This window comes from Bidens hawaiensis, unplaced genomic scaffold (assembly GCF_021521415.1).
Source record: "Bidens hawaiensis isolate Kalapana, Puna unplaced genomic scaffold, B.hawaiensis_p1.1 tig00009076_1, whole genome shotgun sequence".
Classification (NCBI taxonomy): Eukaryota; Viridiplantae; Streptophyta; class Magnoliopsida; order Asterales; family Asteraceae; genus Bidens; species Bidens hawaiensis.
Window position 1 is genome coordinate 10832 of NW_027491666.1, and position 11734 is coordinate 22565.

The window sequence follows — 11734 nt, forward strand, 5'->3', positions numbered from 1 at the left end:
TTAGCAAACTAATAGAGACAAAAAAAAACAACTAAAGTTTGGGTAACCAAATTGATACAATCATAAAAGTTGGTTACTGTACATAAGTTTTTAAGAATTTTACGTATTTAGCAATAAACAAGAGAAAATATCGAGAAAGAACATACTTTTCTTTCGCTGGAGAAGGCTCCGTACTCCAACTGAGGTTAAGATACCATCTACACCCACACAAAGTGAAATATCAGAAGTTTTTCATTTGGTTCGGTTTTTACATCTAAATAGAAGACAAACAGAGCAACAATTTGTATAGATACAAACCTGAAGTGGAAACCGAAGAAGACGAAGAGGCGGATATGCACCATAGAAGGAGGAGAAATGAGATCAAAATCTTCATAGCAAAAAAAATGGATTGATTGTTTGATTATATGTTCTTTCATTTATGAAATAGGGATGAGGACCTTTGTATTATTCAAATTTTGTAAGTTAGCGACGACTCTTGCTTTATACTAACGACCAAAACATATATTGATGATCATTGTTAACCCCACTTTGCCACTACCAAAACATTTGCTTTTAACAAATTAACTACCACTCATTTTCCCATTATGCATATATGCTTACACGGTTACGGGTTGATTTTGGTAAAAATAAAATGTGTAATTATTCATTTGGGTCATCATAAATTTGTTAACAAGTCAATTTGGATCTTATCAGATTAGTCAACAGCTCAAAATGGGTAATTGTTATAAAACTTGTTAGCTTAAAAAGGGTCCAAATAGGTTAATGCATCCAAGTAGCAAAGCTTGGACTGAGGGGGGTTGGCCGAGCTCAATATGTATACAAAATTTCACAAACGAGGGAGGCTCAAATTTTCGATCGAAAAAGGCTAAAGTTACACTACGTATAAAAATTTTCGGTTGAAAACGGGTAAATTTACAGTACTACACACAAAAACAGGGGGCGGGGCCACCCCGGGCCTCAATGAAACTTCTCCAGTGAATACACCGTTCCACATTCATTGATGAACGGGGAACCCCTCACAAACATCATATGGTGGAAGAAAGTCTTTCACCCTCTACACATGCTAGGCAATCCAAAGTTACTCTCGGTACAACAAGGCTATATAAACCCAGAGTAACTTTGGATGAGCCTTAAAAATGCATATAACAAATCTAAGTTTGGGACCGGTTACAACATATACATTAGCAATTGAATTTATAGGTTGGGTATGTTTTTAACATAGTAATCTTAAAAGATTCACAACTTAAGTTCTGCACAAACACGGTATGAGTAGAAACATTAAACAGTTGAAACTTATCAAATACACGTAGAGAAACAATGGCGCAAGAAACCTGCACTAATATGTTCAAAATGAGCCATTTTACTCCGTAAACATATCATTCTTCTTTATACTAACAAGCAGGACTTGTACAAGAATCTCAAAGAATTTCACCAGGTAACAATCTAATACACATTAAATCCACATGAACAAGAAGATTATGAACCCCAAAGTTGACGTCAATAACGACGAACTGCAGATATTGGGGCTGTTATTAGAATCATCTGCAGGATTGTTTGTTCCTGCTCCTGGTGGTGAAGCAGGGCAAACCAGACCGATTTTCTCATCCCGACATATGGTACCAAAGAGCCCTTGTGTGTAATTCCCGTAGAGGTTGATGTAGCTGAACATTCTTTCTGAGCAGTCAGTTGACAAATCGTTTAGATCGTCACTGTAAGGGCAAGCAAATTCTTTGAAAGCGTCACAGCAAGGCTCACGAGGGTATTGTGGTGCTTTGCAACGGCTAGTGATGATTGTGTAGTTCATGTGCTCAAAGTCTACAGGGCAACCTGCATGTTGAAAATTAATCAATATCACTAAAAACCACAATACCTATGACGTGAATCCTCAGTTTATGGTTCGGTTTAGCCGGCTTTCATGAAGATTTTGGGCCGAACCACTAACTATGGTTCCGACTTTCGAGAAACAACAAACCAAAACGAGTGGGCTGAGTGGGTCAGCTAGTTTGTGGTTTGACGGTTATAACAAATTTTTTATTTCTATAAACTATACTGTATAAAAAAATTTAAAATAATAAAAATGATGATGATTATAACTACATATAAGATTCGGTAGTTTCAACTTTTCAAACCACACCAGTATTGTAAAAAACGTGATTGTTCACATATTAATCGCTAAGGCTATGTGTAGTGGAGGGCTTCAAAATGGGGGGGATTGTCAACACGTGGTGTCACGTCAGCATAGGGGCGATTTTCATTTTAGGGATGTAGTGGTGTTGCAGCCCTTTGCCGTCCCCTTTTTAATTTTTTATTATTATTTTCATAACACATCCGGGAGACAAATTGTTCAGAATTGGTCAAAATTGGTCAAAAGGAGTCAAAATTGTTCAGAATCTTCAAAGTGTTTAAAACCTTAAAATTTTGAAAAAAATTGTGTGTGTGTGTGTATACACTACATTTAATTTTGAAAACCTATAAAATTCCAATCCGATTAAATACAACGATTAATCGCTAGCGGCCAGCGAGTTCAGCAACACTGAACCACACCGAACTGTTAAACCCCCAGACAGTGAATAATCGAAAGAAGAAAATGGAGAGAAATAAGTACAAACGTACGCTTCTTAGCCTGTAGAAGGTTCCGTCCGATTGAGGTGTAGTAGATATCATCTGCAAGGTGAAGATTAGAAATTGAATTAGGGCTAAATTAGTATAACAACATATTATTATTGTATTGCAGAAATAGAGGAAACCTGAAATGGAAACTGGAGAAGATGTAGAGATGCAGCATAGAAGAATAAAGATAAATGAGATCCAAATCTTCATACTGGATGAATAGATTGATTTTATCTTCTTCAAGAAGCTTCGTTGACGCCAATGACTCAATAAAAATCAAAATCCAGTTTTTATTTTATAGCAACTAGTGGTTCCCTGGCAACTTAATAGCAAGCGAGTAGACAGCTAATGCTTTTTATACTATATAAAACTACTGCATTCTTGAGTTTTTAATTAAAGGGATTGGAAACGTTAAGAAATTTTTTATTTTTTCATTTTTAAGTTTTTTCATTAAAAGAAAAGAAAGAGAATGGAAGGAAAACTTAAGCCCCTTTTTTTCTTTAAAATTTTCCTGTCAAATATGGCCGGATTGTGAATGAAAGTTTATATTCCATTATCATATTACCAATTTACCCTATCTTAATTCTCTTTTCCATGTTACTATGAGAAAATAATTGTAAAGTTATCAATTTTTTTCCCTATCTTTTCCTTCCAATCTAACTCAAGAATGTAATAAACACTTTCTTTTCTTTTCTTTTATTTTAACTCGAGAATGTCTTCTAAGTATATAATTTATTTTCCTTTCTTCCTCTATTCAATCTTATCATTTCTTTTCCTTGTATTTTAAACCCGAGAATGCAATGTAAGTCTATAACTAGTAAATTACTCGTGCGTTGCACGAGAAAATCGGTCGGTAAACCCGAGGGTGGTAGCGGAGAGTCGACGTGAATTCGGTGGATATATTAACTAAACCTAAAAAAGTACGTTAAAGTAACATGTTTAAAATAAAAAAAACAAAATAAAGTAGCGGCAAAACCCGACTGTTGGTGCACGGACGCTGGTAAAACCCAACGGTGAGTCGACGTGAATTCGGTCAATGTCGGTTACATTTGTTACGGTTCGAGCAACGTTTGTAAAACCCAGGTGCTGTTGGTCTTGGACGTTGACACGGTGAATCTACGCGAATTCGGTTAGTTTTGTCATGTTTGTTACGGTTTCAGTTGCGTTCATTACGGTACCAAAACTGAAACGAAAAATAAAGTTAAAGTTGAGGTGGGCCAATGGAGTGACGTCGGTCGTTAAAATCGGGTGTTAGTAAACCCGAGCGTAGCCGGTCGCTGTCGTTGAGGCAGTAAGTCTACAAGAATGTGGTCGGTATACGTCATGCTCGTTACGAAACCTGACCTAAGAAAAATATATAAAAATGAGGCGGCCCGGTGGGTGGCGCGACCATTAAACCCGTGAGTTGTTCAAACCCGAGCATTTTTGGTCCCGGGCGTTAAGGTGGTGAGAGTACGTGAATTCGGTCGGTTAAAACAAAAATAAAAGTAACAAAAAAATAAAATAAAATTGATGTTCAGTTGATTTGGATGAACTTTCATCTGCGCAAGTCGGATCTTTTTATATATCTAACACATTGTACCAGGTGCACTAATGTGTGTTCAGTTGGTACCATAGTTAAACCCAAAAACCAAATTCAAATTAACATAAAAGAAAAGTAAAGTATTTAATGCAACATTTATTTCGTTGGTAAAACCCGAATCTTGAAGCCCGAGAGTGTAAAAATAGAGTTGAAGCGAATTCGGTCAATAGCAATTACGTTCATTATGGTATAAACAAAGCTGGTAAAACTAAGACGTTAAAGCCTAGAAAATAAGTTCGTCAAATTCACCAATAAAAAGACTAATATATAAACGATAAAATATTATAAAACGATATTTAATCGGTTGATAAAACTCATATGTTTTCATAGTTGGACTTATAATAAACATGTTTTATAAATACTTAAATAATGAGAACACCTTTGACTAAGAATTGAACCCGGGTCAAATCAGGAAACACCACCTACCAACTTAAACAAAGCCAACGGACCAGAAGTAACATCATTAACATTTTAGCACAAAGATCCAATATATATGAAAATTTTAGAACCTATTTCATTTTGTGACACCAACTTTCTCTTTTACTCTATATAAATAATGTCTCTGACAAAAAAGGTAAATACATTTTACGATGGGCTTTCGGTTACTATTAGTTTGATTCGTTACATGATCATTACAACGTCGTAGTATTGACATTCTATTGCGAATACAATTCAATTTTCAACGAAAGCTTATACCATAAGGCCATGTGTAGTGGAGGGGCTACAATTGGGGGCGTATTGCGCCGTGTGGCGCCCAGTTAACAAGGGGTGAGAATTTGTTTTTGGGGTGTAATGATGTAGGGGCTACAAATAGAATAGAATATATATATATGTGTGTGTGTGTGTGTAACACACACACAATCCATACATGCCGGCCCCACCAGGTCAAAAATCGCCCCTTCTTCCAGCGACGAGTTCTTCTCGCCACCGCCCCTTTTCGCCCAAAAATCGCCTGGGGGTGGTGTTCGCGCCCCTTCTCGTCGTTTGTCGCCCAAGCTCGCGCCCCACTACATATAGCCTAAGAAAGAGAAGTGACGCTTTTGACTGGGTCTCAGTTATGTGCCTAGAAGTATACAAATGGGTCAGGTATCCTAAGAGCGGTGAAACATATGTGGCTGGAAAACCCTATCATTATTCATTAATGTTGTGACCAACCCGAACCGAACGAAACCTTGCTCATGTTCGTTCGTTTAGCCTTAAAGAACGCAAATGAGCATGCACTATATCCAAAACATTTGACATGATCATCATAATTAGATATAAAATTAAGCAGTTGGGATAAAAATAGTGACCATCACTTTGGTGGGTGTTCAGGGAGGTTTTCTCTAAGGGTTTACACCTTGGGGAGGTCAGCATTTGAGTCCTGAATGGAACAATTTTGTCAGTACTTCTTACAGGATTAGTAGTGTTTGTCGTTCGAAAAAAAATATGAGATAATAATAATCATAAACATAATCATCCTCCATTTGGTGGTTTTATTCAAATAACGTCAACGAAGCACAAGTTAGATTTGTTTAGTTAAAACACGATTTTATAGTTTGTAAACTATTAACAAAACGAACTAAACATAAAAAATAAAATTATAAAGTTTAATGTTTGGTTGGTTACAAATAAAATAATATATAAAACAAACATTTAACTAACAAACATAAACAAACGAACGTAAACGGACATAAATAAACACACTACAAAACTTTCACGAACGCAACTTCTGTTCATGTTCGTTCAATTAACTAAACAAACATAATTTCTCGTTCGTGTTTGTTCATTTATTAAACAAACAAACGTAAACAAACTTTCCGTCGAACGGTTCACGAACTGTTCGCTGAACATTCTATTCATTTACAAACCTACATATCATTGTCATGAAATTTGATTTGTTCATGGTAAATGCCGGTGCCCAAAAGACTAATATCACTACCTCACCCAAAGATCGTTTGGAAAGTAGACTCGCTAATAGGTTACAAATTCAAGTGTTTCTTAGATTCTTATAAATTCTAGCACCAAATCAAATGAACAAAATATAGAGGCTTACGTTCATGACTCGGTAATCAAAAGCATAGATAAAGAAACAATTCGTGTAAGAACGTAAGCGTACGTTCTTTTGTTTTTGAAGAAGGAAAGTTCCTGGTCACATGGTAACCAAGCAAGAGATCACGATCAACCGGAGAAATTAAAGACCACCTGGGGTTTAGGTCCCCATGGACGAAGGAGGTACATAGCCTAAATTGCAAGCCAGTTTTCAAGAGACGAAAAAATATATCACAAATTTCCCATCAGTCACAGGATCATAACGAAGAGAAACCATGTTTGTGTACTTATCTGTTGGGTCTGAGGAAGTTAGCGCAGTGTTATGGTTGAAAGGGAGGTCGCACAGTTGCCAGTCTTAACTACCCACAAATGAATAAGTCCTGCTTGTTATATACATTTATCTGTTGGCCAATTTTTTTCACATGGATATTGATCGGTGCATTTTATATACATTTATTCATCTAAGCTGCTTAATAAATATGCAACTACAAAATATACCGTGTTGACAGATTTTGTATTTTGTAAGTTACAAAGAAAGCAAGTTTAAACAAAGCTATTAAGTTGAATATAGAGAAGAGAAATGCATTGTTCAAACTTCAAACAACACTAACTAATAATTCTTTTTCTCAATTTCACTAGCACAATTGTTCCAACAATATATATTCAAGAATAATAACATGTTAAGTTACTAATCACCATGCTAAGCTTCAATTATACGAAAACCCAACATGGATACATATTCAACTCGTTTAACCCTTGAAGAAATGGGAAGAAGATGTTACATTTTACAACGTATAAATATTGCGCGGGGGGGGGGGGGGGGGTGTGTCGTATACTAGTTTTTATTTTAGTATGGCGTATACAATATTGTCTAATACACGTGACTGACGATATATCTCAAAAAACAAACTTACAAACTATAAATACACGATCATTACCCGTTATACCCACGTGAACAAGAAGGTTATTAACCCCATAGTTAATGTCAATATTGGCAAGCTATGAATATTGGGGCTATTGTTAGAATCAGACCCGAGAGTGTTCCTTACGGTTCCTGGTGCTAAAGCGGGGCAGATCAGACCGACTTTGTCATCCCGACACAAGTTGCTAAAGAGCCCAGGTGGGTATTTCCCGTAGAGGTTGATGTAACTGAACATCGTTGATGCACAGTCATTTGACAAATCGTTTAATTCGTCACTGTAAGGGCAAGCAAGATCTTTCAAAGCGTCACAACAAAGCTTAGCTGGGTATTGTGGTCCTTTGCAACGGCTTGTGATGATTGTGTAGTTCATATATTCAAAGTTTACAGGGCAAGCTGCACATTGAAATTAATAAATATCACTAAAACCACACTGTAATTAATGTGTCAAGTTCAAAGTACATGGGATGTAATATATGGATTTTAGCTAAAAAAATCATGATCAAAAACCCAAATTTAGAGATAACTTCAATTAAGACTTGACGAAACGATCGGGTCAGGTGGCATGCTGGGTCAGAACTGGCCGATTGAAATCAAAACAGAGGTGGACCTTAAGAACAATCTGTGCTTTAGGATAATGAACGTGAACAAGGAAGAAAGACTGATTACGGATTACCACGTATGCCTGGCAAACGGGTTGGGTCGGGTCGGGTCGGGTGCTTTTGGTTTACAAGTCAACCCGCCTTTTAGGTCAGGCGGTTTTGGGTCATATAAAATATAGTTTTTGTTATTAGGCAACAACAAAATGATGCAATTACAACAGAGAAACAGGTAAGCGGGCAACAAGCTGTGCCGCCAGCTCATTTTAAATGACAAAATCCATTTCTACTGAAAACAAAGTTATCATTACAAGTCAAAACGGTTTTTTGGTCAGAACGGGTTGGTTTAAACAAATGCTATTTTAAATTACTGTGCATTTCAGCTTTTGTTATTGAAGAAACACTAAGTGACCCCGGCAGATTACGGATAATCTTAGGGTTAAGTAGATGTTTCCCACGAGGGTTAGGTCCGGTAAAGATGGTTATTCTTAACCTGCAAAACAGACACCGTGAGCTCGTCACTAAGAAGGGGGGGGGGGTTCCTCCTTGTGACCACCCTCCGGCGTGAGAATCAGACTAAGTTGCTCTGAATATAAGTGTATATTAAGAGAAATAGCTAGAGAAGATAAGATAATGATACCGTTCCAAGGTGTTGGAGTATTTATAGCCGAAGGTAGGTTTCCAAGCAGGTACGGCCAGCTGTATAATATTCCTTTTCCACCAACTACGGGCTATGTACGTGCCACGATGGGAGTTGGTGGGTAGGCAGCGGCTGATAGTGACATGGCCGGCTGTATACTATTCCTTTTCCACCAACTACGGGCTATGTACGTGCCACGATGGGAGTTGGTGGGTAGGCAGCGGCTGATAGTGACATGGCCGGCTGTATACAATTCCTTTTCCACCAACTACGGGCTATGTACGTGCCACGATGGGAGTTGGTGGGTAGGCAGCGGCTGATAGTGACGTTTTGTACTAGAGCGTGCTCCTCCTCGTACTATTGTCGGTGAGCTGTCACCCTGTGATTGGTTCATGGGCTGCTTTGGTCAGATCTTGTCTATTTTGTCCATACCTTGGCAGGTATAGTACAAAAGATCTTCCAGAAGCGTACGGACTGGCTCTTTTGGGCGGGAATATTCTCGCCTTGCTCATTCCTTCAGGTGACATTGCTGAAGTATAAGAGTTAGTGCCTTATGCGTGTAGCCTTACCGTTAGTGCGGGTAGCCTTCCTTCTTGGCTTGTACCCATAGCTGCGGGAACAGGCAGGGTACTATACCAAGGGAGGCTTTCCTGCGGGAACAGCTGGCTTACTGCGTGTAAGGTCTTCTCTCTGAGCATGGTGGGTCATGCGGGGCCAGTTAGTCTTTGCGCAGACGTACCTCTTCAAGGTGTGTCTTGCGGGTCCAACTGGGCTTTGCGGGGACCTACCTCTTCAAGTCCCCCCAGTCCATTTTTCTTCTCATGAATTATTAATAAGTGAGGTGAACTTTTGGACTTTAAGCAAGGGGTTTTAAAGAGGTTTTTGTTTTTTAAGGTTTTCCGTGAGGATTCTTCCCGCGGTTTTCCTAATGTCACTTGCAGAAATTCCCGACTTTTCTGCCTGATCTTTGGTTATGATGCGGGTAGGTGTTTAACCTCTTCGCAAGTCGGGAGTGTTGAATTTCACTTGTATAGACTCTTCACGAGGTTTTGGTAGTTTTGGACATAGTGATCAGTTATGTTAAACTACCAATTCCACCTTGAAGTTTCAAACAATCTAGTTCTCAACGTTCCCGCCATGCGGAGGTGTTATTTCCCTTTCCGCAAGCATGGCCCATAAGGTCCTTCTTGGCTTCAATTCCCAGCAAGTGCTAAGTATGTGAAGGGTTTCGCCTTGACACTATACCCGTATTTGTCTTATGGTTTTTTGCTTCCCAAGGTAAGGGGGTATATTCCCTCTTATTTTTGAATCTTTTTGAATCTTTTTGCAATTCGAAGAGTTGGTGAAAGGATAAGAACAGTCCAAACTGTTGAAGTGACGTTGGCGTCTCCTGACGGTTTCTTCTGACGGTTTCAGGACGTGCAGGAAGTTATGGCGACGTGACAGTATATGGTCATTCCAGACGCTTTTTCAGGCGCATGGGCGCGAGTTTTCGGGCGCGTGGGCGCGAATTTTACGGCACGCGTCCTTTCGACAGCTATTGCCAGTTTGCGTTTTCCACGTGTCGCCATTTCATTGCACCTGCGCTCCCTCTCTCCTCCGCATTAAATTCATCGCATTCATTGCGATGAGTATATAAAGGGGGGAGAGGGTGCATTTCAATTCACACCTTCACTTCACTCTTCTTCTTCTAAGCGATTTCCGGCGAATACTCTTAACTTCTCTGTCGAGCATTCTCCTGAAATCGTTCTCTTTCCTACCTTAAAACATGTCATCCGTCCATGATCCTGAGGTTACTGCCGAAGAGTCCGACGTATACCCTGAGAACCCGATGTCCACGTCTGACAAGGACGACAAGAGTACTGCTGGCGAGTGCCAGTGTGCTCTTTCTGTCGATTTGTATCACTACATCGTCAAGAAGTTCATGCTCGAGCCCTACGAGCCTAAGTTTCCAAAGCCTCACTAGACGGTGTATGATGCCCCCAAGGGCAAGATAGGGGTTTATGCCTCATTCTTCATGTATGGGAATCTCAGATTCCCATTAACGAAGTTTGTATACCGTGTTTTGGAGAAACACGGTGTACACTTGACGGAGGTACACCCAATGGCGATCGCTAAGGTCCGCCATTTTGAATGGGTGTGCCACATTCTGGGCATTGAGCCCCGTGTCGACCGCCTGATGACCTTCTACTCCTGGAGGTGCATCCAGGGCTGGTATACCTTGGTCACCCGGATCAAGGGTTTGAAGATCTGCGCTACCGAGCGCAGTCTTCGGTCTTGGAAATGGGAGTTCTTCTACATCTCTGCCCGCGTCGTCCCCATTGTGATGGCGTTCAAGAACGGGAGAGCACTCCCTAACCTTCACGCCTCCAACTATCAAGAGACGGAATGGTTTACCAAGATCTCCCAGATCCAGACTCCGGTTTACCGCTTTGCGGAGTCTGGGATGGTGATGCTCGGGATGAGCCGGGTATGAAGGATGCCGGTTCTGGGACGCCGCAAGTACCTATCATCCTCGAATACGGTTTGAATTCTACTCCCTACGGTATGCTCCGTGTTTTGTGCTGATTTAGGGTTTTTCTTCTAACTGTTTTTCTTTTTATTTTCAGATGGAAACAACTTACAATCGCTTCTGCAACCGAGGGAGACTGGTGGTCCCGCTCGACTGGGTACTCGTGATCTCGACGAGAACGAGTTGCCCATTTTGGAGCAGACGGCGGATAAGTTCGTGGAGGTCTACCCGCCGGGCCACGAGATTTTGAGCGCCACGCGGCAAGGTAAGGGATTCTTTAATCCTCGCCCTCTGCATGCTCATACTTCTGCTGGAGTTCCTCTAATTTTGTCATCTTCTGATGAGGAATCCGCAGATGGGCCTGTCTTCGTGAGGAAGAAGAAAGCTGCCGCCGTGAAGGGCAAGGCGAAGGTTACCTCCGCCGTCGACCTAGGAGATCAGTCTGACTCCGAGACTGAAAGCGAGGGGCGGCGGGGAACCCTGGTGGTGGTGAGACAATTGTCTCGGAGGTTGGGACAGCTGTCACCTCCGAGCAGCCAAGCGTTACGACGGTGACTGGCATGAAGAGGCCAGTTCCATCGGGTTCGTCCCCGCCCGTCAGAACCTTCAAGATTAAGAAAACCCGTAAGTGTACTTTTTACTTATCTTTCCCGCATTCCTCTGCGCCATTGTTTTTAATATTTTGTTAATCTTCATGCAGGCGTGGATGCAACCACATTCCAAAGTGGTGCGGGAAGGAGCGGTTCTGGACCCACGACGGTAGGTTTGGTCCACCTACCCGAGGCGATGACCCAGGCGGCTGCGCCTGTTTGCAGTGTTGGTTCAGTTGCTCATCCCGTTG

The 11734-nt window shown here is 40.6% G+C and overlaps 1 protein-coding gene across 1 annotated transcript; it reads right to left on the reverse strand.

Annotated features, from left to right (window-relative positions):
• Positions 1 to 1061: 1061 nt before the first annotated feature.
• LOC143531062 (GPI-anchored protein LORELEI-like) lies at positions 1062 to 2844 on the reverse strand. Its single transcript, XM_077026449.1, has 3 exons — positions 2748 to 2844; positions 2614 to 2664; positions 1062 to 1827 (listed from the first exon to the last, which is right to left on the reverse strand). Exons 1-3 carry the CDS (start codon positions 2818 to 2820, stop codon positions 1454 to 1456), a joined length of 498 nt encoding a protein of 165 aa, XP_076882564.1. The 5' UTR covers positions 2821 to 2844; the 3' UTR covers positions 1062 to 1453.
• Between the last annotated feature and the right edge of the window lie 8890 nt (positions 2845 to 11734).